The sequence below is a fragment of the Theropithecus gelada genome, chromosome 1, assembly GCF_003255815.1.
Source record: "Theropithecus gelada isolate Dixy chromosome 1, Tgel_1.0, whole genome shotgun sequence".
NCBI classification, from domain to species: Eukaryota; Metazoa; Chordata; class Mammalia; order Primates; family Cercopithecidae; genus Theropithecus; species Theropithecus gelada.
This window is the reverse complement of record NC_037668.1, coordinates 173,635,850-173,661,154: the sequence shown is the minus strand read 5'-3', so window position 1 is coordinate 173,661,154 and position 25,305 is coordinate 173,635,850. Positions and strand designations below refer to the sequence as shown.

Sequence of the window (25,305 nt, the reverse complement as noted above, 5' to 3'; positions counted from 1 at the left end):
TCTGAAAATCAAGGAACAAAGGAAAACAAAATGATCTTTTAGGCAGATTAAAGACTCAAAGGTGAATATTAATTATATATATATCAAATATGTATATCTTAATATATATTGATTTAACCTCCTGTGAACAATAGTTGTCTTATAAGCAGATGAATATGAACTTCAGACAACAAACTTTCAGATGGAATTTATTTCAATTATGCCATAGAGTCAGAGAAATGTCACATTTATTCAGACTTATTTATTACTTAGAAGTTTAAGTGCTTTGACCAATGAAAAGTTAATAACAAAAACAAAAAAGCTGAGGATAGCAGGATTTAAAGAATGCCAATTTGTAACCCAGGGGATAGGTATTTGCATACTAATTGTAATGTTCCTGCTGTCACATTACCTTCAGCTTGAAGATCAGTCAGAAAGAGAAACTCGGCATCATCTGTGACAGACAGTGGAACGAAAAATGCCAGTGAAGTGAGTTGCCGTTTCCAGCTATTTTTATCTCCGAAGATGTACAAATGAAACACTTGAGTCTTCTTTAGTCTCGATGTTTTATTTCCCTCATTTATGATATATACACTAATTGTTGTCTTTCTTCCTGATTTTTTCTCCTTTCTCTATTGATTTCTTCTTTTCGAAAACATCAAGAATTTGTGGTTTACTTTTGCAATTTATTCTTTATGTGGGCTAAAGGAAGGTTATAAAGTGGAGAGAGACCATTGTGCTTTCTTTATGTAATTTTTTTAAAAATTAGGAGATGGATTAGAGACATAACATATACATGATCCTTGCAAAAATTATTATCACAATGTTTATTGAAAATTTTTACATGGATATTAAGGGCTGGGTAAGGAAGCAGCTGTCACTTCCTGGAGCACATGGACTCCTTGCTTGAATTTTCCATTCTCCAGCACACTGCTAATTGAGTGTGAACAGCTAAGTTGTTGGATTCCACATTTTTTAATGCAATACAACTGGTTCTAGCTGGCACAATTAGCAAGATAACTGGTAGCTTTCACGCAGTTCCCATCTGGCCTGGCTCTTCTCTGGACATATAATATGGGTACTGCTGGCCTTGATGGCACTTGCTTAATGAAGAAAATAGAAAGGAAATCAGCCAAAACCCCATGAAATACTAAGTGTAATTTTGGCTTCAGATACACAGTGACTTTTCATGGCAAATCATACACAAACAAAACCTTACTCTGATTATGCATCACAATTTTACAGTAAATATACACAGAAATGAAAAGAGCCAGACAAAACTTCTGTTAAAACTCAATAAAAGGAAGAAAAAAAGAAATGAGGGAGTGGCCATTGTCCATTTTTTTCAGATAGCACATATCAAGTAAAAGTCAACCAAGTCAGTAGAGTTTAAAATCAACCACCCTCTTTTTTCCCCAACTTTTATTCAATAGATTTCTTTCTTAACATGTATATAGTTACAGTTTTTAAAAACAGAAAATGATATTTCTTACTCCCATCTACCATAAGAAATGCCCTATTTTTATCTGATAGTGTATAAGCTTTAAGAATCTCTGTTTCGTGTAAACTTTCAATTGAGCAGCCAGTTACCACAATTTAACTATTATTTAGAGGAAAAATAATATTTCTATGAAGTATGATAAATCTCTATTGCAGAAAAAATAACTTTTCAGATAGTTGTTATAAATGTTATAAAACATGAATTAAGTACAAACATATATGTATTAACTTATCTATTTAAGAAGTATGAAATAATCTGGGTTAAAGCAGACACACTTGTGTTTCAATTCTAACTCTGGCCATTACTGTCTGTGGAATATTGCACTACTTATTTGTATCTCTGAGCCTCTTTACTCATTGGTAATATTGGAATAAAACAGACTATTATTTTCAAGGTTAAATGAAATAAAGTATATCATATGCTTAGCACAATGTGGTATACATTGTAAACATCCAATACATAGTTGTGCATTTTGGTGCTATTATAAATAATGTATTTAGTTTATTCATAGATACCATCAATTTGCTCTTCCACAGAATTACAAGAAACCCCAAATTTTACTATTTTAACTGGCAACAAACAAGCATTACTCCTTAAAATAGTTACATTTCACCTAATTTCTGAAAAGTAAATGCTGTGTTACCTCCAACTCTTTCAACATCTCAGATAGTCAAAATGTAACCTTCTGGATAAGAAATAGGCTCTGAAGGAATGAACTGAGGGCATTCGAGGCATTGTTACATACCAGCAGAGGTACTCCTTCAGAGCTGATGGGCAATTTCTTCTCTTTAAAACAATGTCAGCATTTTGTGGACCTTGATTAATACTAGGATATGCCCATATCCCTAGTTCTATTATCTATAGTATTCCATGTCTATATCTATCAAATATCTATAACATTTTAGCCTCTCTCTGTAATTCAAAACATTAGGAATTTTTCTTTTATCCTTGGTTCTACACCATCTCCCCCACTTTGCTTTTTTTCTTTTACTGTTTCTCTACATTAATGAAGACAATACAAATAGCTATTATTTATGTAAACACCTTCATTCTATAAATACTCCTTTATATCCAAAAAGATCTTCATGGAATATGCCTTTTTGCTTTTGGCTTAAGTAAAACCTGTCTGTCCTTAAAGGACATTGCCTTCTAGAATTGATGTCGGTCATTCTCTCCAACCTCACATACCTCATGATGATCCAGTGATGTGTTCACATTATTTTTTTGTCTTTTCTTGCCCAGAACACCTTATGTCTTCGAAGCTAATACAATTTAGCTATACCTTTCAATACTTTTTATCATTGTAATTTATCAGCATCTTGGAGGACATTTACCATCTTCCACTGAAGGCTTTAATATGTGTCAATATATGGGGTTTGGTCATCTATTGTTTGTTAATATGTTTAATATTTCATAGACCAGGAACACTGTTCTTGGTGCTAGAAAATAACATTTAGTCCTGTCGTCAGATAACTTACATACTAATGGGAATATAAATGTTCATCTTTGAATTAATTTGTCTAGATTTTATTTTTCACTGTTTTTTCCTGGATGCCTGTTCCTCATTCAAAATGGGCATTCTGCATGGCCAGACTCCTCTCTATCCTATTCATTAGCATATGTTCCACAGGTCTAATTTTAGTATACAAACAGGAATATTTTTAAGCATATGTATTTTAAGTGACCATATAACTTTAGAATTCCTACAAGATCTAATATTTGAGTTACATGAAATATAACATAAGCTTATTTGAGTAACAGGCTATAGAGTACACAAAATCTCTTCAATGTAAAATTAAATGTAGGATTGTGTCTCATCCTCCATTTATGAAAGACAGAAACTGAACAACCCAAATTTTGTGTCCACTTGAATGAAAAAAAAACACTATTTCCAAATGGTTTCACAGGTAATTTGTGTCCCCAAGATTTAGTAAGTCAAGGAAGAAAGGAAAGTCAGCTGCTTACAACAGGAGAAGGAAATTTGAGATTGGAAATGTGAGTAATGGAAAATAGTAAAATGAATTCTTAGCTATATTGCCCTCTCTGTGTGTCCTCAATGAGGATGACCATTATTAACTGAAGATGCACTACAACTGCATCAGTAGAGGAAAAACTATAAAAACTGCAGCAAATTAAAGAAGTAATACAAAAGCAAAGGAATCATTTCACACTAGCATATTTAAGATTAATCATCTTGCCGTGCAAATACAAAAGTTTTATAAGAATTGCAATATATGAGTTTTTCTCTATTTTATTATTGATAATTTCAACACAGACTTTAAATTGGACCCTCTCTTTCCACAACTAAGTTATTTGCACATCACAGCTACGTAATCCAATGTGGTTTTATTTCTGGGCAGTAGATGCTTTCTACGAATAGGGACTTATTTCATCAGGATCTTTGTTTATTTATTAAGAGGAATAATGTATATTTGCATCTCAGAAAATTTCTATCTTAAACCTGATTTATTATTTCTACATCACATCCCCAAAAGTAACCTTCTTCAGAAGACTTAAGTCTATAAATTTTTTGACTGCGTTGGAAAAGATATTACTCTGTCTTGACAGATTCCTAGATTTAAATAAATCAGCTCAGAACTAGAAGTATACCAGTCTAAAGAGAAATAAAGGCTGCCTCAGAGTAGGTAAAGACTTTTTGAAATATTATGAACAAAATGTTTTCAAGTTCATCACATGCTAGAAATTCTTAAAACTTTTTTGAACTTTTTTGAGATGCATAATTATGAAATAATCTTTACACCATAAAAACTTAGAAAGTAGTTTCTTCATCACCTTTGCTAATATAAATTTTGACTAGAGTAATGTCACATAAATTAACAAATAATCATATTTGTTAATTTATACATACAAAAAATACTCATAGTTGAAAAGAAATTCACCATTGATCCACAGAACCAATCTCTTATGCCATTATTAGAATTTAAGAATTTTCAAATATTATTAACATTGTCAGCTAGATTAAAAATTTGCTGATGTCCAATTACATCCCAATTTATGTCACCATAGCTATCTACTGTAAATAGCACTATATAACTTTTTGACGTTTGACTATTTGACTAGCAGCATGAAGTTCATTTGCATGATGTAATTCAAAATACACATAACTCAGATATTACTATTGGTTAGAGAAGAGAAAGATCACAATGCTATTGTCAAGGGTAGATGCTGTTTCTACAGGTCACAAACTACGGAAGCAATGACATGGTCTGAAAATATGGACACACTTTTAGCCAACCAAGGTAAGATCTAACTAATAATAGGCTTAAAAATACAATAATTAAATATAAATAATTAAATTCTGAAAGTTGGTAACATATCATAAAGTATGAGTTTAGTCAATGAAGTATAAAATTCTTAATGATCATAAATTCATAAAAATCCAAAATCTAAATGGAATCAAGTTGGGTCTAAAATAAGTTTATAGGAACTCTGTACATTAAAACAAAAGGAAAATTCAAACTAGCAAGTGAAGTTTTCCATTTCCTTAGACTTACTTTAACTTTTCTTTTTTTAAATTTTATTTTAATACAGAGTCTGACTCTGTCAATCAGGCTGGAGTGCAGTGGCATGATCTCAGCTCACTGCAAACTCCACCTTCCGGGTTCAAGCGATTCTCCTGTTTCAGCCTCCTGAGTAGCTCAGATTACAGATATGCACCATCATACTCGGTTAATTTTTCTATTTTTAGTAGAGACAGGGTTTCACCACATTGGCCAGGCTGGTATCAAACTCCTGGCCTCAGGTGATCCACCCACCTCGCCATCCCAAAGTGCTGGGATTCAATTCAGGTGTGAGTCACAGTGCCAGCCCTAGACTCGCTATACATATATATATACACACATATATATACACACATATATATACACACACACACACACATATATATATATATATTTTTTTTTTTTTTTTTGAGACGGAGTCTTGCTTTACCACCCAGACTGGAGTGTATAGTGCTATGATCTCTGCTCACTGCAATCTCCGCCTCCTGGGTTCAAGGGATTCTCCTGCCTCAGTCTCCCAAGTAGCTGGGACTACAGGAGCATGCCATAACACCCAGCTAATATTTGTATTTTTAGTAGAGATCGGATTTCGCCATGTTGGCTAGGCTGGTCTCAAACTTCTGACCTCAGATGATCTGCCTGCCTTCACCTCCCAAAGTGCTAGGATTACAGGCATGAGCCACTGTGCCCAGCTGGCTCGCTATAATTTGATGTACATCATGACTGCCTTTGGTATAAGTTGAAAGAAACATACAAACTGTTGAAAAAGTTGAAAATTTAAATAAATCACTTGTTTCATATGTACAGTTGGCCAAAACAAAAGGTATTTTAAAGTACTTTATATCAACTGTGTTATTCTCACTTTCAGTGAATATAAAAACATATTTAAATGTATACGTTTGTATTAGTTATGTATATGTGTGAACATATATTTATAATTGATAGAGTGGTTCAGCAAGGTAATTTTGGCCAATTATAAATAAAACATCCTAGTCTTTAATAAGACATCTTAGTCAACACAACTTATATACAAAATAATCATTTACAAAGGTATAACTTCTGCTTGTGTTACAAATAATCTGCAGTTCTATCGCATCTGAAAGGGGAAAAATGGCACTGTGAAACATATAGAGAAAATGTTTATAATATAGTATTATCTGTATAAATCAAATGGCATTTTATTTTAAATTCATGAAGAATAAAAATTAGAATATTAGAAAAATATAAAACACAATAGACCTGAATAAATTCTTCACAGCTGCTTATTTATGTATAAAGTTAGATTGACTTAGATGAATTTAGATACTATAAACATATTATTTCTAAGTGACTAATTTTTGAAGTATAAACATCAAAGAATCAACAGAACTTCCAGAATCCACCTAAGAGCATATATTGAAGAGATGAGATTGTGGAACTGCAGTTTATTAAGTGTTAAATGGCGTATTTTCTTTCTCCTTAAGTGTATAACTAATGGGACAGATCAAGTTTGCTAAAGGGCTTACTGAATCATCTCTGCGTGTTGTGACCCAGAAGGCTTCAGAGTAGTGGAAGTCCATACAACAATACTATAGAGGAGAGGCAGGAAGGGTGAGATGAAGGCAAACTCGTTCCTCTGCATATCTTCTGCAATTTTATATTTCATTCCCACATGAAATGGAAAAGTCATATAGGCATCTGAACAGTTGTTTGGTTTTTGCTTTTTATAATACCAGAGAAATGGCAAAGTATGAATGCTTTTTAATGCTTTAAACAGCTAAAGGACTCACCAAATTACCTAGTTGTTTTTGTTGATTTGCAGACATACTTTGCATGTACTAAGCATAGGCATTAGCCTAGTTTTCACCCCATAATGCTGACATATTCCATTTAACACCCTTTGTTGATACTAGCCAGTAAGCATTCCATTCTGTGGAGAGTGCCCTCAGATAGTAAGTTTAATTTTATGTAGCATATTACTTTAAAATCATTTGGCATCTTTTGAACATTCAAACTGTATGTATAGGAGAGTAAATCAACAAAATATCATGTTCAAGACAGAGATAACTAGCCCCAGGTTTAGTTGTTTAAGTTGTTTATTTTGTTCCATTGGGTCCTGAATCAAGCTACGGGAAGAGGAAAGATATTAATTTTTAGTTGAGAGTAGCCCGTCGTTAAAAGTGGAGAGCAGGGGAAAATAATAATTGTATCTTGATCTCTAACATCCCATCTCTCTGGGATGCATTTAGAAAATCCTCCTAGGGAGAAGCTCCATATGCCTTGATGATGCACATATAAAATATTGCCAGGCATGAATCTACAATATTCTTTCTTTCTGTATTATTGAAGAACACTTTATTCTCTATAGAAAAATACATCTTAGCATAAATTGTGTTTAGATCTCTGAAATTTCATCATTGTTTGAACTGAATTCAAGAAAAATTTTAATTGAGTGTTACTAAGAGGATTTTTATAACCTAAATTGGTGTCACAGAAACTTCTTGAATGTATTTTTAAATGCAAGGAACGTGAAGTTAATTGAATTTTTATATAGTGCTCATATATTAACTGCATCCACACTATCCAGTATTTCAACCAAGAATGTTAATTGGTACCTGATAACCTTTTGCAATGACTTGTTATTTCAAACTTATTTCAAATAACTTTTTAAAAAATCCGTTAAATCTATTTTAATACAGTGTTTTTAGACACTTTAATTCTGCTCCAGAAAGTCCTTTTCTATTTTATCTTTATAAACTTCACTTTTACATTCTGCAGGCAGCAACCCATGAACAACGAACTTAAGCCTCTTTTCATTCACTTTTCTCATTGTTTTCTATTTCTGTAGCCAATTTGGCCTATCCCCTGCTTTTCCATAAACTTACTCCTCCTATACTTTGGAACTTGAAGGATTAACTCTCTCCGCCTGCAGGAAAGGAGCAGCTGCTTGGAGCACATGCAAAGGGGGCCTCCCTGGCAGGTGGAGGAGTAAACCACCAACGTTTTGGAAGGCAAATTTCTCTGAGTGGCAAAAGTGCTGACATGTTTTACTCCTCAGAGAGATATACATTCTCAAAATAGAGACAGCCAGAAAAAGGGTACAAACTGTGACACTGAATAACATGACCTAAATGTATTGGTTTAGTTTTGTCCACAGTGGGAATATGACAATGATCTTTCTGACCTGTTGTCTAACCAGAGGCACTTACCTTCTCACATAAGCTCTGGGTATACCAAAGATGAATGTTTCCTGGCCCATTTTGATGAGGAAAATAGAGAAGGAAGGGTCTAAACAAGTGGTCACAGTATCAAATATCTTTAGGAGTAAGGGATATAAGTGTAAATTTGACTGAAAGTAAGATAAGGGGAAGAGGTGAGACTCATGGAAATCATAGACTGAAAGCCCTGCCTGTTGTTAATTGCATTTAAAAGAGCATCATATCATAATCAAGCCAAAGTAAACATGCCTGTGAATAAGTGAGTCCATTTGCAGTTCCTGATCTAAAGTTTCTGGAGAAGTACATGCTAAGGATAATACCTGGGAGGAGGAGGAATACCATAAACAGGTACCACAAGGGAGAATGGGAGGCACCAATGTTTTGCTTAAAGCAACATTGGAGAAAAACCCTAGGTATTTGTATTTACCTTATGGAATTAAAGTTGCTTGTTGCCACATAAAGGGGAGAAGCATTCACATCAAATATGTTGCCAGTTGCTTTCTTGGTTTTGAGACTGAGTTGGCCTATATATTTACCCAAAACTAATAAAAGCTAGCGCTTCCTCCTTTGCTTTAAGCCCAAACCAATACAATTTAACACTTTAGCATCATATTTTGTTTCTGCACCAACTCATAGCAACACAGATATTTTTACCCTGAATTTAGTATAACATCATTAATATGACCTGAGCTTAGTGCAATAAATCTTAAAAGCAAAATCCGTGGGGCTTCCTGTGAAGTAACTACCATCAAGATCTCCTAAACATAACTTCTAGATTTCTCAAATACAGAAAGAAAAAAGTACAGGTGTTCTTTGTTAATGAAGCTAATTGTAGAAATAGATATACATATATACATATGTTTTGTGTGTATATATATGTTAACAATTACTGATCCAAAATAAAGTTTTCTAAAGTTAGCAACTAAAACATACATTACATTTAGGTGGAATGATCAATATTTGCCACTGAATACCCAGTAAATGCTCATACTATACAATGTACTCATTTTGGTCATATTACTACTCTGTATGCTATTATACAAAACTCTTTCTCATATATTTCATAGCTGGTCTAGATGCTTTTCGAACATTTCTAAAATCAGAGTTTAGTGAAGAAAATGTTGAGTTCTGGCTTGCCTGTGAAGACTTTAAGAAAACGAAAAATGCAGAAAAAATTGCTTCCAAAGCCAGGATGATTTATTCTGAATTCATTGAAGCTGATGCACCTAAAGAGGTGAGTGAACTACTTCAGAACAGTGAAGAGTCGTCCCATAACAGATCTGCTCCCAATTAGAAGACTTTAAATCCATCTAAAAGATAACCAACTTCTCGCTATGTGTTTAAATAGAAAATGTCAGTAGCTTCCAAGAGAAGTTCCTTAAGATGATTCTCTTTTTTTCGTTGATTCAGTAAGTATTTTTCAACACTTATTATGGGCTAGGTATGACTAATATTTCTGTCTCTTTGGAACAATACTCAGGCCCTTGAAAAATAATGTCTAATATCTCAAACAGCGCTAAAGTCAACCCAATATAAATCCTACTTCAAAATGCTATTGAATTTCCAATGTAGTTTCTTGTTTTTCTTTTGCTAAACTAGGAATTAGACAAAGTCAATATGGATAGCATTCTTGAATATGTAAAAACAAATTAATGTGTCTGGATTAATTGAAACAAAATGATATGTTGCTTGCCTTTATTTCTTTGATGGTAAAATTGAGCCAAAGATGTGCAGCTCTGTATCAAGTGATCAGGACTCACCTGTGCTGCTTAAAGATCAGGAAACTAGAAAGAGCCTTGGGGAGAAACCTGCAATGACTCTGATAACAGCCCCCAAAAGAGTTTTATGTGTGGAATATCTCATTTACAGTTGATTTAATTTCCAGAGCCAAAACCATAATCATTTTTGAATCCTTTTAAAATTTTAACTGTAAAATTTAAACAATTGACATTTCTAAACTGCTTTGGATTTCTTGCTGAATATATTACATAAACAAAGAGTGTTAATGTATAAGTAACCTACAAACAGGAAGCTCCATTAAACTACTAGTACCAAACAAACTACTATTACTAGTCATCTTTCCTACAGAGGTGAAATGTTGATATCTGTATAAGTGACAGTTACTATATATTCTGATCCAAAATGAGGATTCATGGTAAGAGAGGATGGTTGTACTCACAGGAAAAAAAGATAGACTCGATGAAATGCAAACATTTTCAGAAAATATGAGACAAAGTTAGTTACCATATTACTAGTAGTTCAAGTTTTAGATAGATATTAATTACTGCAGCATATATTAGTCTAGTATAACATTAATAGTCACGTGAACCATTGAAACATGGCCTGGAATTCATGGGGGTGGATAAAGAACTTTAACTCCTGTGGAGCTATTTCAACATTTATATCCAAGTCATCATCTAAGAATCAATAAATAATGCTGGAAAATTGAAAATGTTGCATGTAAGATTTTTCAGGTTGATTGATGTGTCATTTTGCTTTGAAATTAACCCTAAAGATATCCTACTTATTGTTACAATGGTCTGAAAGACATATTTTTTCCTATGTTATGAATTCATCTAATTAACAGTAGTTGCTTTAGGATAATATTTTGAAACATTGTGTGTGAAAAATCTTCTAACACAAAATGTCATCTTTTAATTATAGCTGAATTTAAGGTTATAATATATCATAAACCATCAATTTTGATAAAATAGTTTTATTTATTTTCCTAACCTTTTCTTCCAAAATTAATTTATATTGTAATAATTTAACTAAATAGTATAGCTATTATTTTGGGATATAAAACTTCACAGCTTTTTATAGATTGTCCATCTAATTAATTTTGATAAAACAAAATATAATTAAATTGATGGCTGCTTTTCAAGTAATAAATTATAGTCTTTCCTTGAAGTATCTCTAAAAATGCTATATTACCAAATTAATTGAAAACATGCAAGTGTAAATATATATACCCTATGTTGATATATATACACACACACACACACATATATATGAAATACTTATTCTGTTTCCTATCAGTTATTATTAGTTGTTTCCTATTCAAATTACTAAAGGGAGTTTGCTTGTTATATATTATACCAATTGCAATCTTCAAGGTATTTCTCTAAAGTTCATCAGTTATGTGTTAAATATAGTGATACTATTAGTATGTTTATTCATTAAACTGATTTTTTGAGTATCTGTTCCCACAGTGAAGTTACAGAGTAAAAGAAGAGAGAGACTGACATGTAATAAAACTAGTAAAATACACAATAGGTGATATAATAATAAAACTTCATTTAAAGTTCATTATTAGCACGATAGGAAAGAGTAATTTAATCTACCTGGAGAGTTAAAGTTAGATTTGCAATGTGGTTCACACATGAAAAATGAGTAATATTTTATGAAAAGAACGAATGAAGAAATACTATTTCAGCACTGAGAGCACCAATGTATAAAGCTCCCTAGCATTTTCCAGAAATTGCAGGCATTTTGATATTGCTAATGTGAGTAGAGGAGTTGGGGATGAGGTTGGATAGGTAGGCAGCAGTAGAGATAAAGAAATGATGGGAAGTATTCTAGCTATATTGGGTAGGCAGACTTGACAAGACTCGGTGACATATTTGCAACAGATGGAAAATATGATTTGCACAAATGGAAAATTAAATCAAGAATGAGATTTTATGTCTTCTCCTTTAAAGTGTTACCTTCTCTCCAGTTCCCAAATTAATAGGGTGTTAGTATGATGTAACTGAAAAACTAAAGTTTGGAGCTATCTAGACCTGGGTTCAAATCCTGATCCCTCACTTGCATAGTTTTGTCATAAGCTATTTATCTCTCTGCTCAGTTTCCTCATCTGAAAAAGCATAATAATACATTTACATCGAAAAATGAGAATGGTACATAAGACATAAGATAGTGTATCTAGGGTTTACATCATGCAGAACAGTTTTTAAGGAATGTTAATTCTTTTCTTTCTTAAACAAGTCATGATAAGTGCTATTGAAATTAACTATTGAAACAAACCTTAGCATATTTCTAAGAACATATGTAGATAAGCAATGTCAAGACTTGAGAGAAGTGTAAATGTGAACATATAAAAATGGGTTTGCAAATTGGCAGGTTCAAATAAAAAGAGTTGCTCATCGAATAAATTGTACCCAAATGGCTTCAGGAGAAAATACAGCAGAAAAACAAAATCATGACCCAAGTATTTGACTAAGTGACTTGAAAATAAGAAAATTATTAGAGAAACAATATATATTTTTAAACTATCTCTACTTTGTACATACTAATAATGTGTGAGTGGCAAAGAAAAAAATTCTTAAACTTGTACTTATTTTTGCTTCAGCTTGGATCACTAATTTCAGATTATTATTGAATTTTCAAGAAAATATTACTTAACTTTGAGAAAATAATCTTTAAAAATTAATATTTTCATATCCAGCTAAGAAATTAACATCTTTTAAATACATATTATATTTATGTCATCATTCCTCTATATTGTAAGGAAAGTCATACAGGATGAAAAATATGTCATTAAAGGGAAATTTTTAATGTTGATTGTCATTCTATGAAATTAGAAAATAGTATCAAATCATATCATGGTGTAATGTTTAAAAAATTATATAAATTCAATTTCACACTATCAACAATCCAGAAAAAAACACATTGGTAGTTTTTTAAGTCAAAAAAACAGGACAAAGTGTTTACTTCTTAAATGTATCTCCCAAATGTGAGGACACTGTGTCTCATAAAACAAAGAAGAAATTATAGTCATAAAGGAGAACACATCTTCACGGGTCTGTGCAAGACACTTCTTAATATTTGTGTTTGGCTTCTTACTTTTATTTTTGATGCAGCACAATGTTGCTTATTGAGTCACATTATCTTTCACATCAATAAATGTTTTTTATTCTGTGCCTAGTCACATCCTTACAAGATAAAATCCCTCCATGGAAGGGAAGCTCAGTTTAGGGAGGAAAACAGATAACAAACACATAAGTATGACACAATGTATTGCTGTGCTAGGCAGCTCTTGATAAGGAAATGTAAGAAACTAAAATAAGTAGAAACCTTAGCTTGATTCTAAAGAACCTTTCAATATAGTTGGGTTAAAAAATAAAAGTGTATAGAACTAGAGAAAATGGCAAAGCAACAAATGATTAACTGCAAAACAAAGATGAAATTATTTTTATGCTACCTGGAAGGATATGATGATTAAATACCAGTGAGACAGCAGCATATTGAGATAAGGCCTTCATTATAAATAAGGATAGTTTTAAACTGAGTCTTAAGGGAAGAAACAGATATATGAGTTGTTGGCAGAGAAAAGCCCAGGAAAATAGGCATCTAGAAGTATTTTATCCTGTTACTGTGATGCCAATTTGTATTCTGCATTTTATATTCGTATTTTTTCTTTGTATTTTTAAATGCCACTTCCTCTATATGTTGATGTTATTTTGAGTAGCGTATTTCTGCTCTACTAGTGATTGTTAGCCAACAGTGCTCCCCCAACTACAGAATCATCTCTGTATATAATGTGCTTGCTTATTTGTTAATTTTCTAGGTTTTTGTTCATTAATCAATACTTGAATACCTAGTATCTGCTAAGCATTATGCTGGTGCTACTAAGAAAAAGACAGCCATGGTCCCTGAGTAGATCCTTCCCCATATTCTGGTAGGAAGACACTAGATAAAAAATAATAATTACAATAAACTTCCATGAGTGTCCTAACAAGGAAATACAAGGTGAGATGGTAGTTTGCAACAGGAAAATCCAAGTCTAGAGGATCAGGGAATATATTTCGAAGAAGTAACTGGAAAGCTTGACCAGAAATTTGACTGTACAGGGAAACAAGACAAGATGGAAAGAGAGAAGGATAGGCGAGGAAGAGGAAGAAGAGCCAAGCAAAGGAGCCAAGCAAAGGACTAGCCAGTGCCTAGAAGACTGGTTCAGCAGTGAAAGAAGCCTAGTATTGTGTGTGTTCAAGTATAAATTGAGGCAACTGCACCTTCTGGATCCCAATGATTTCCACATTTCTATTCATTCCTTCTAGTAGAGATCTCCTTCAAAAGAAGAAAGAGAGACACAGAAAGAGGGAGGGAGAGAGAAAGAGAAAAGGAGATCTAAAGAAACCATAATATCTGTATAGAGATTTTACATAGATTATCTCATTTGTTCATCATGTTCACTTTCTTAGGGGAGTATTACATCCATTCACATTTTAAGGTGAAAAACTGAGGTTTAGAGATAAAATGATGAGCCCTGCAGTCATTAAGATCCATGGAGAGGGTGGTCTTCAGCCCACACTTTTAAGTTTCAAATTTCTTCCCCTAGATCTACCACTCATTTTAAGTGTTTATGGCATAGCCTGGGATACTTGAAGGTTTATGCCAAAGGCAGAAGCATAAAATTATCTAGTCACATACAATATATCTTCCTAGCAAAAGTTTTGTTTCTCTTCTCGTATTCTAATTTGTGTAACTTCTTAGATTATGAAGCCTAGATTCAAATATGACATTAAAAGGAAAAAAGTGTCCGAAGTATTTCTTCTAATAATCTGCAGAATCATTCTGTGCTTCAAAAAATAATTTCTGCATTTCAACTCAAAAACAAAAGGCTCAGGTGTTCTTTAAACGTTTATGTCTCTGTGCCACTTAAATTGACCTTAGTTTAGCATGTTGGAATTGGTGAAGGGAACAGGTCAATCTGATTCCCTTTCAGCTGCTCCAGTATAGCTGCGGCTTTTGTATATCTATTTTTAGCCATCTGTACACGTTATGATTTCATATGTGTCATCTCCTTTATCACCACAGAAATCAGAGAAGCATCTGGTTTCTATTCAGTTCTATCTTTGTTTTGACTACTTGTCTAATTAATCAAGATGGTTTTGAATTATATTTCTCTCATTTCTCTTTCTCAATTTAAGGTGTTAATCTTACCTCCCACCTTGTATCATCTATTTCTGCCTCCAAAGCCAATGACAACAAAAGGATACAGTCTTGTGCAGGGATGAATTCCTTCTAGATGTTACAAACTTTGTTATATTCAACTTTAATAGCCACCTTTGAGAATACATTTTAGGATATTCATTTGCTTTTAATGATGCCAAAATGAAGTAATACTTGAGGTGTTAGTGGTGATTAAAGGAATTATGTAACCAAAAACATGATTATAGATGGCCTTAATTTGAATAGTAATTTTTAAGCTCTGTTGTGAATGAGGTCTAAGATGCTGTCGGCTCCATTTTTGTAAGGCGTTTTACTTATGCATGCACACACCCTTTGCATAATGACAGTCTCCTGCTACACTATACATTCTAAATGAGGAAAGGCTATCTAATTTGAATGTGAGAGCACAGTTGAAAACTTTTCATTCAAATTATGTAAAAATACATAAAGCACAGATTAGGGTCACAAGAGAGCCAACAGGTACAATTTAAAATGTATTCTTTCCACTAAAGTCATTTGTTGAAAGCCAAAAGAATTTAAGTCTGCTGGTATAGAGAAAATAAATTTGGTTTGCATCACTTTCAGTTAACAAAAATCACATGCATATTAAAACATCCTGGGTCTTCATAATAAAATTGTTTTTACACAACTACCTGAAACATCATTCATAAAGCAGTCATTCATTTTAATGCAGTGGATTGTTGTCAATGTCAGCTGTGTCAAGACCTTTTCAAAACTGACAGGATTTAAAAGCCTCTAAATGGTTGTGATGACATCTCAGCTGTCATTTTCTAAGAACCACAATCCTGTGTCTTGTTTTCTAAGATTGGCAGTATAGTGGTTTCAGAAATCTAAGATAATTTATGACCTTTTGAAAAATAAGCAAATAAAATATTATGTTTCACAGATATAATATTGAAAGTCATTGAAACCAAAGGGTATCCATACAAAAAAAATAAAATTAGCTATTTATAGCAGTAAATAAAATACACGAGGCACTGTTTATTTCATTAATTGATATAATGTTCAGCCCATGCTCTGTAGTTCCTAGTTTGACATGCTCACCAAAGTCTAAGCTTCTCTGGAGCTTCCAAGCGGCTCAGGAGTACCTTCAACATGCAACTGCCAAGTATGAGTTTCTAGGGGGTTACCTCCTGATGGAGTCCCACCTTTAGTACGCTTCAAACTCAGTATTTCCTCTATCTTACTTTTAGAGATAGAAATGCATCCAAGTATCTTCTGGTAGAATACAACCAAAAATCACATTTGAGAGGAGTGCCGAGTTGGGTTGGGAGTGCAATTCACGGACATGTCCCAAGGAGTGACTCTATTAAAGGAAGAAGGAAGAAATACGTGTGTGTGTGTGTGTGTATGTGTGTGTATTTATATATATATGTGTGTGTGTGTGTGTGTGTGTATATATTTATTCCAGTTTACCATTCCATGTGCAAGTCTCCTCTTTAATATTTCAGAGTTACATATAGAAACACAGTTATATATAACTCTCTCTATATATAAACTCTCTCTCTATATATATATATATATAAAATATACACACATAGTAAGTTACATATATTATTTAGTAAGATATGTATATCTATCTTACTAAAATGTCAAGGGAGTTGAAAAGAAAAGATAAGGCACTCTTGATAGCATAGTTCCATACATCACCAGAATTGACTTCTAGGGGCATTTAACAAAATATAGGATTCCCTCTTAAAGGAAATCTTAAATTGGCTTCTAGGACTGAATTTCTTTCTCCCCTACTGACTACTCTTTCGCCATTTCTTTTCCTGTTTCTGCTCATAATCCAACATGTATTATAAAAAGAGACACTCCTCATCTATTTTCTGCTTATACTCACTCTCCCGATGATCTCTTCCAGTTCTATGGCTTTAAAAGGGAATCTCAAACTTAACAAATTTAAATATGAGTCCTGATTTCATGCTCGAAGCTTTCTCCAACCCAAGTTCTCTCTATCTCTGTTAATAACAACTCTGTTCTTCCACTGTTCTGGCTAAATAATTTGTAGTCATCCTTCGGTTCTTCTCTTTCTCATATACCCTATATTCAATCCATCAGCATTTTCTATCATCTCTTTCTTTAGATTATTTCTAATATCCAGTTATTCTTAAAAAGATGTTCTGCCTTGCGCTAGCTCATAACTATTCAATCACAAGTCCCATTCATTCTACTTTCTGAATAGCTTTGAAATCTATGCACTTCCCTTTATTCTCTGTGACATTACCAGTCCTAATTCACTATCAATTGTCCGCCTGATCTTCTGGCGTGGTATCCTAATTTTTCTTTCCTTCACCCACAGCCAGCTATTACACCACATGGGAGCCAGTGGTGCTTTTTCAAAAATGTGGTTACATTAGTCCCTTACATAAAATTTTCCTCATTGGCCTCAGAATAAGTAAAGAAGTCCTTACAAGACCTACAATGCCCTACATGATTTGGCACCTTTATGCCTTTTGTGATTTACCTTTCTTCTCAAAACCCACAGGGCTTCTTCCAGTTTACCATTCCATGTGCAAGTTTCCTCTTTAATATTTCACAGTCATAATACTACTTGAAAAATCAGCTTAAAATTTCATTTCCTTCAGAAAGCTTTTCCTTAGGGAAGCAATTTTTTCTTTTGGGTTACTGTTTCAAAATCTGTCTTCTTGATTGACTTTTTACTTTAATCATCTTTTATCTTCAAATCCTAGCACAGTTTCTAAGCACCTACTCCATAAATGCTCCAAGTAAATAAATTGAAAAAATTACTAAAAATAAAATAGATAGCTTTCCAAAATATGTTACGACTTTCCCCCAACACCACCAAAAAAGGATAATATTATCCATCTTATATGGGTGTGTGATATTTAGCATAAAGTGGCCATATGAAAACTTAGCACATCAGTACTAATGTTTAATTAAAACAACATTATTTACAGTTAAAATAATCATCTTGAAGTACTCTTATTATTATTTTAGAGCTGATGGTATTGTTCAAAATACTTTGCCATGGGAGAAGACAGAGTCACTAAGGAAAAAGTCTAGAAAGAAAAGGCTTGAGGCAGAACTTGGGGAATATATATATGATCTGCTTATATTTTTAAAAGACCTGTGGAGAATAAAAAATTAGTAAAAGAAATAGAGAAAAGATAGAAAATAGAAGACATCTTAATTCCACATCATGAACTATTGAATTCATCTGTAGTAACAAATCTTTCTCTGATAATCACATTGAATACTTAACATTATCAGAAGCTTTTGTATTCAAATCTGTTTAAAAAATCAATTCTGGAATTTTTTTTCTTTTTTTTTGACAGAGTCTCGCTCTGTCACGTAGGCTGGAGTGCAGTGGCACGATCTCAGCTGACTGCAACCTCCAATTCCTGGGTTCAAGTGATTCTCCTGCCTCAGTCTCTCAAGTAACTGAGATTACAGACACCCGCTACCACGCCTGGCTAATTTTTGTATTTTTAGTATAGATGGGGTTCTACAATGTCGGACCTGGTTGGTCTTTAACTCCTGGCCTCAGGTAATCTGCCTGCCTCAGCCTCCCAAAGTGCCGGGATTACAGGTGTAAACCACCATGCCTGGCCAATTTTCTGGAGATTTTAAAACCAACACTGAATATAATAAAAAAGAAATTATAGTGACTTTCTGTGAACAAGGAAGGCTTCTCAGAGGATATTCAACTTAAGGTAAATGATAAAAGTAGAAGACAATCTGTACAGGATATAATTATGGGGGCAAAAGCAATTTTAGATGGTGAAACAGTGTAAACAAAAGTTTTAGGTAAAATATTCACTTTGGGAACAGAAAGTAGTCCAATTTATGTATATCAAAAGGAAAAAGTAGAAGTTGATTTCAGAACAACATATTCAAGTCAGGGTGTGAAGAATCTCAAATGCCACAGTGAGATGTTTAAGTTTTCTGTTACAGAAAATAATGGATTTTCAACTGAACTTTTATATGATGAAAGTTATATTCTGTTAAAACCGATTTAGTAATATTATCTATTGTGTTCAGAAGGGAAAGATACTGTAAAAAGAGGTATCAGATAAATTATAAATTCCATAACTTAGGGAAAATGTTGGTTATAAAGCCCTAAGCTGGAGGAATAAGAGTGAGAATTAAAAAGACCATTGTGAAATTAGAAAATAAAAGAAAGAACTTATATGCATATGTGCATGTACACACACACAAACACACAAGGTAAGTGATCATAGAAAAGAGAGGTGTCAGAGACAATTTCTACATTAGCTTGAACGACTTTAAGAAATATAATTACATTTACACAAACATGTGGGTGTGATGTTTTGTCACTGACATTAAGCTGAACTGCCAAGACACAGCTTTATAAGACTACTGATTATCGCCTGAGAACAGCACACCTTCTCATTACTTAGCTACCAATTGCTGATGCTGGCAGTTCCTTGGTAGGAAAATAGGCAAATCAGAAAAATGGCAAGGATAGGTCAGAAGTACAAGGTTAATATATTTCAAAAACAATACTAATTGGCATTATTATGTTGAAATTGAAGAGTTCTCTCTAAAATTTAAACATGATTTTGAACAAATATGGAACCATTTTTTCACTTGCTTATACATGTATTTATTGAGTCCTTATAGTGTGCGAGGCATAAGAAAGGATGTTCAAAATGTAAATATCGTCTAAGCAATGCAAAATCCCTTGACAGATCAGAAAGAAAAAAAAAATCCACACGTAAACTTCAATTTTAGGTGTTAAATTTAGCCTTAAAGACAAAAAGACTTGTGAAAGACTTAGGATAAAAGGCATGACTTTCAGTTAGATTGAGATATTATGAGAAAAGTTTAAAAGTAAGAATATACAAGAAATGTAAGTGGAATTGTCTAGCTTGATGAGAATACAGGGTACACATAGAAGAGAAGAAATATGTAAGTAGGTATCACATTGTAAAGGCCATGAATGCCAAAATCATGGCTTTGGACTTTTTAAATAGGGAATGAGGAATTATTATAGGTGTTCAGTTACAACAACAACAACAGTAATAATAATAAGTTAGCACTGTTTGGCAGGCACACCTTGGCCATGCTGTCAGTAAAAAAACTCCCTTGATGAGTGTCTAAACAGGTTAGGTTCCTCTACTTAACCACTAGGGGAGATACAAAGTTAAATAAATCACAGATTATGCTGTTAAAGACTTAACAATATAGTTAATTGAGGAAACAGGCTACATATATTCTCATATTCCCACACCAGGTAAGTTTATGAAACAGACTATAGTAGATGTTTAAAAACTGCTACAAGATCTTGATAATAGCCACTATTGATTCCCACTATGGGACACTATATATGTTCATTATATAAGTTATCATTCCACTTCCTGACACAAAACCTTTCAGTATCTTTCTATTGCTTCTAGTAGGAAAATAAGAAGTCCTGAACATAGCACACAAGCTCTACAAGACCTGGCCTGGATCTCCTCTTACAACTTTATAACAAAAATTCCTTTCTTACACCCTGCACTCCAGCTATTCAGGTGTAGTGGCTCATTAGAACCTAACAATGTTTTTCTTGCATTAGGGACTCTGTGTTTATTTGTTTATTTTTTCTACCCTAAGTGTTTTTCCCCAGATTCCTAGAGCACCATCTTCTTCTTATCTTTCAACTTTAAATCTAAAACAACACCATTTATTTAGTTGTTGGTTTTGTTTCCCCAAATACAGCAGCATCTTGTACATAACAGACACTCATAATTTTTGTGAAATAATAAATATATGGATCATCCTGCTTTAATTCTTCTATCACTGGGTCAAAAACTATCAATAGCTTAAAACTGAAGAAGCAGAAACTTGGAAATATTAAAGTAACTCACCCAAGGTCACCAAAGCCGTAAGTGTTAGAGGACAGACTTGAAAAGGATCCCCAAGTGTTTCCACTGCCCTGCAGCATCTTCCTGTATGATAAACGGGCAACTGATTCCAGGTTTTCAGGCTTCTAAGATTATTTTGGCATTTGTTTTGGAACTTTGATGAGGGACTCAAGAAGGTAATCAAAGGAAGAAAAGTGGAGGTATATTCTGGGATCACTGAGTAGCTGAAGTCCCAAAGGAAAGGAAAGATCTATGAGCAAATAGTGGCCTTTTGATGATTCTTTTCAAATTACTTATTTTCTTTATTATTTTCTTCCTAGAATAATAATATTAAAATAGTTTGATATTCCTATGTCATTTAACCCTTAAAACATTTTAAGATAGGTGCTATTACTATTCTCTTTTACACTGTGGAAATTGAAGATGTAAGAAAATTATAGAAACTACTCCACTCATACAAACAGCAAGTAAGCAGCTGAGGAGTAATTTGATTGCAGGTGTCTATGTTTATTGTTTAACCTCAATTTAATGCACCATAAATTGTCATTTATAGTTCCAGAATCCAAAATTCTAACATTTTTACCATCTCCTGCATTTTGCCAAGGGACATTTAAATTCCATTTAACAAAAATTTATTGATTGACTATTATGTGGTAGGTATTCTGCTAAGTGCTAGAAAACAGAATGATGAATAAGACAGATACAGAATCCGCCTATGGTGAGCTTTTAATTTTAAGATTAAAATCTCTTCTGAGCCTGGCTATGGTGGCTCATCCCTGTAGTCCCAGCACTTTGGGAGGCCGAGGCAGGCAGGTCATCTGAGGTCAGGAGTTCAAGACCAGCCTGGCCAACATGATGAAACCCCATCTCTACTAATAATACAAAAATTAGCCAGGGGTGGTGGAGCACACCTGTAATCTCAGCTACTAGGGAGGCTGAGGCAGGAGAATCACATGAATTCAGAAGGTAAAGGTTGCAGTGAGCCAAGATTGTGCCATCGTACTCCAGCCCGGGTGATAAGAGCAAAAGAAAAAAAAGAAAAAAAAAACCTTTTTGAACTTCATGACTATTTTCAGTTTAAGTTAGATAACTTGGATATAAACTTTTCTGCTTCTCAGAATATATCCTGGAATATGTGGGGATCTTAGTATCTCCACAAAAAGGTTTGGAGAATATATAGAATATAGAATAGAATAGAATAGATCTCCATTAGACCTCACTGGAAATGCGTATGTGTGGTAATGGTAAAGAAACAGGTAGATTATATGTAGATATATGTTCCTTGGGAGAGATGGGAATCAGTGAAGAGGGGATGTTATTTGATCCATTTATCAAACAAAAAGAAACACAAATTAGAAAGAAAAGCAGTGTTGTAAGGAACAAAGGAAAATATGGAGAATGGGAGTGAGTTGGTATAATCAAACCTAATAAATTCTAGTAATAGTTCTGCCTATGAAAATGACATTTTATGTACTCAGGTCAAAGTATTAGAAAACAAAAGGTAGGTGAAAAAATGTAAAGTCGCAAAATGTCTTACTTGCTTTTTCACTTTGTCTTTTTAAAAAATAAATCTCAAAATAAAGTTTTACCACTATTTCCTGTCAATACTACCCTTCTCAAGCAAGGAAAAATAATTAAACTAAGCATGTATTCTGCATTCTAGAAAATGAATACATGACCTTTCTGCTGTTTCGCATCTGATTAGCTTTGTGTTTAGAAAGAATTTCAAAAAATATGTATGTATATACTATACATTATTTGATTAAACTAATCCAATGATATGCAACTTTATTTTCCACAGATTAACATTGACTTCAGCACCAGAGATCTCATCTCAAAGAATATTGCTGAACCAACACTCAAATGCTTTGATGAGGCTCAGAAATTAATCTATTGCCTCATGGCCAAGGATTCTTTCCCTCGATTTCTAAAGTCAGAGATTTATAAAAAACTGGTAAATAGCCAACAGGTTCCAAATCATAAAAAATGGCTCCCTTTTTTGTGAGGAAGGTAAAAGTTAACTAATTAGTCACTGTACTTCAGGGCTACAATATTTTAAATACACAAGCACAATGCATTGTCTTTTGTTTTGTTTAGGATTTAGAAAACATTTTTTACCCATGTTTTATACATCAAGCCTGAATTTCTAACTCATTTGTTTAGAACGTATTTGCTTTACCAGCTACTTAATCTCCTACAGGGGGAGTACAAAGAAAGTTTATGGAGATACAATATAGTCTTAAACCAAAACTGAATACTCTTATTACATTATAATGTAAGAAATTGTACATATCTTCACGTGGCAGGAAAGACTTTTGAGCATCATATACACAATTTTAAATACCATTGCTTTATTCAAAAAAACTCACTTTTGTAAAAAGAGAATTTCTGAACCAAAATACTAGCCTTCATTTAACATATTTAACTGGTTTTTTCCTACAATTTCTTTCCAACTATTTCTAATAATTTGGTGGTTATGGAAACTGCTATGCCTCTCAATTTTTTTTTTTTAAATCACAGAAATGTATACACATTTATATGTATGTCTTGAATGCACCATAGACTAAAGTTTTTTAAAATATATCACTTGGCTCAATTCAATGGCATCACATATGAAATGTGATGAGTTATGTATGAAAAAGGCCTCAAGGGTGGGGAATACTGATTTTCTTATATTAACAGAAATGTAAAAGAAAGTGGAAGACTAAGGAGCATGGATAAATCCTTATAAGATGAAATATATAGCAAGTCATAAAATTTAAAATTTTGCAACATTATCTACTCAATTGTGGGGAAGCATCTATTCACTCCTTCAGCACTGATACTTGTTTATAAAACCCAAACAATTTTTTAAATGCGTTTATTTTGAGATGTTCCTAAAAATTGTTTAATTCTATATGTAAATATCCTGTGATAAATATGAATAATTTCATTTCAATATGAGAAGCTGTAAGGATTCAACAGATCTCCCATGTTTCCATTTTCTTTGCACAGATTTATTTATCTGTATTGGTATTTCTACTTTTAGATTGTTTGAACATTAAAAAATGGAGGAAAAATAGCATGGCTTATTTTATGTTTTCACAAACTACTCATTTGATACACAAAATTTTGTCTCTCCTTCGTCATGAAAAATAAACATTTAAACATATGCAAATGGAATATTCCCTGTACATTTGCAAATTCTTTAAAAGAAGACATAAATAGAAATTAGTTGTGAAGCATTCAATGTGCCTTAAGGTGCACTTAGTGGAAAATAGCTACACTTTTTAACATTTATTCTAGAGATTCCAACCTTAATTTACTCTCTATTTAAATGGGAAACTTTAAAATTATTCTCAGAGAAGAAATAGACTTTTGAGGATAAAAGGAATCTTAGAAATTAAAAGCACATTCCCACTTTTAGATGTGAAAAGAAAAAAATCTCAGTTATTTCCTCGGATCATAAGGCTGGTAAGTGACCGAGCTGGTCAGAGCAGTGGTTTTCCCACGTGGGCTCCCTGCTCTGACAGAAGAGTGTAGTCCTCTCTACAATTTAGAACTGTTCTGAGGTCTGGAATCTAAATTCCAACTAATCCTCAAATACCCAGACATGATCTCTTTCATCAGGTATTTCAATTTTCTCTTTACAGTCAGTTTGCAACTTCTTTCTCGTTACCATACAGCAAGACTTTATGTTTAATGATTGCCTCTCAAGTTTTCTCTAATGATGTGAAAGAAGACACAAATCAAACTTTCACTACCTAGAAACCATGGTGCTTGATAGTACCTAAAAAAATACGGCTGGTGTCAAAATGGCTTGTTGAAAATTGGATGTTAAATGACCTCTAATAGAATCCCAGCCAAAGACCCACAATAACAACACCTACCTCCTCAACTCACTCCCACCCTAAGTGACAATTCTAGGTATTCTGATTAAATAAAAGAAAACAACTACAGGTTTTTGAATACTTATCAGTGAGGATTTTTAATAAAATATCAGATGTACATCTTAAACACGTGGTCTCTTTCACGCCATATGTTATTTTATTTCATCGGTTACCATTGATGAGTAATTTTATGGATGAAATTTTAAGTAAAAAGGATTAATTTGCAAGAAATGAATAACAACATTAACATTCCTTAAACATGTATTTAAATATTCAATGATTGTTTAATGTCATTTCCTAAAAATGTTTCCATCAACTGTAAGAAATGAGGTGCTAACATTGAAAACTAAGGTAAGCAGTAAAACATTAATATGATTACAAGATATTTAAATTGAAATGACCCTCTAAGATTTTTCCAAGTACAGTGCT

General features: G+C 33.1%; 1 protein-coding gene across 1 annotated transcript in view; it reads left to right on the top strand.

Annotated features, from left to right (window-relative positions):
- RGS21 (regulator of G protein signaling 21) overlaps positions 1-24,164 on the top strand; it is a 51,793-nt gene extending 27,629 nt beyond the window's left edge. The window contains exons 2-5 of the mRNA XM_025366740.1: positions 398-468; positions 4,664-4,740; positions 9,266-9,432; positions 22,809-24,164. Of these exons, the coding sequence (XP_025222525.1) occupies positions 458-468; positions 4,664-4,740; positions 9,266-9,432; positions 22,809-23,012 (459 nt within the window). The 5' untranslated portion in view covers positions 398-457 and the 3' untranslated portion in view covers positions 23,013-24,164. The remainder of the gene's footprint in view (positions 1-397; positions 469-4,663; positions 4,741-9,265; positions 9,433-22,808) is intronic.
- Positions 24,165-25,305: the final 1,141 nt, after the last annotated feature.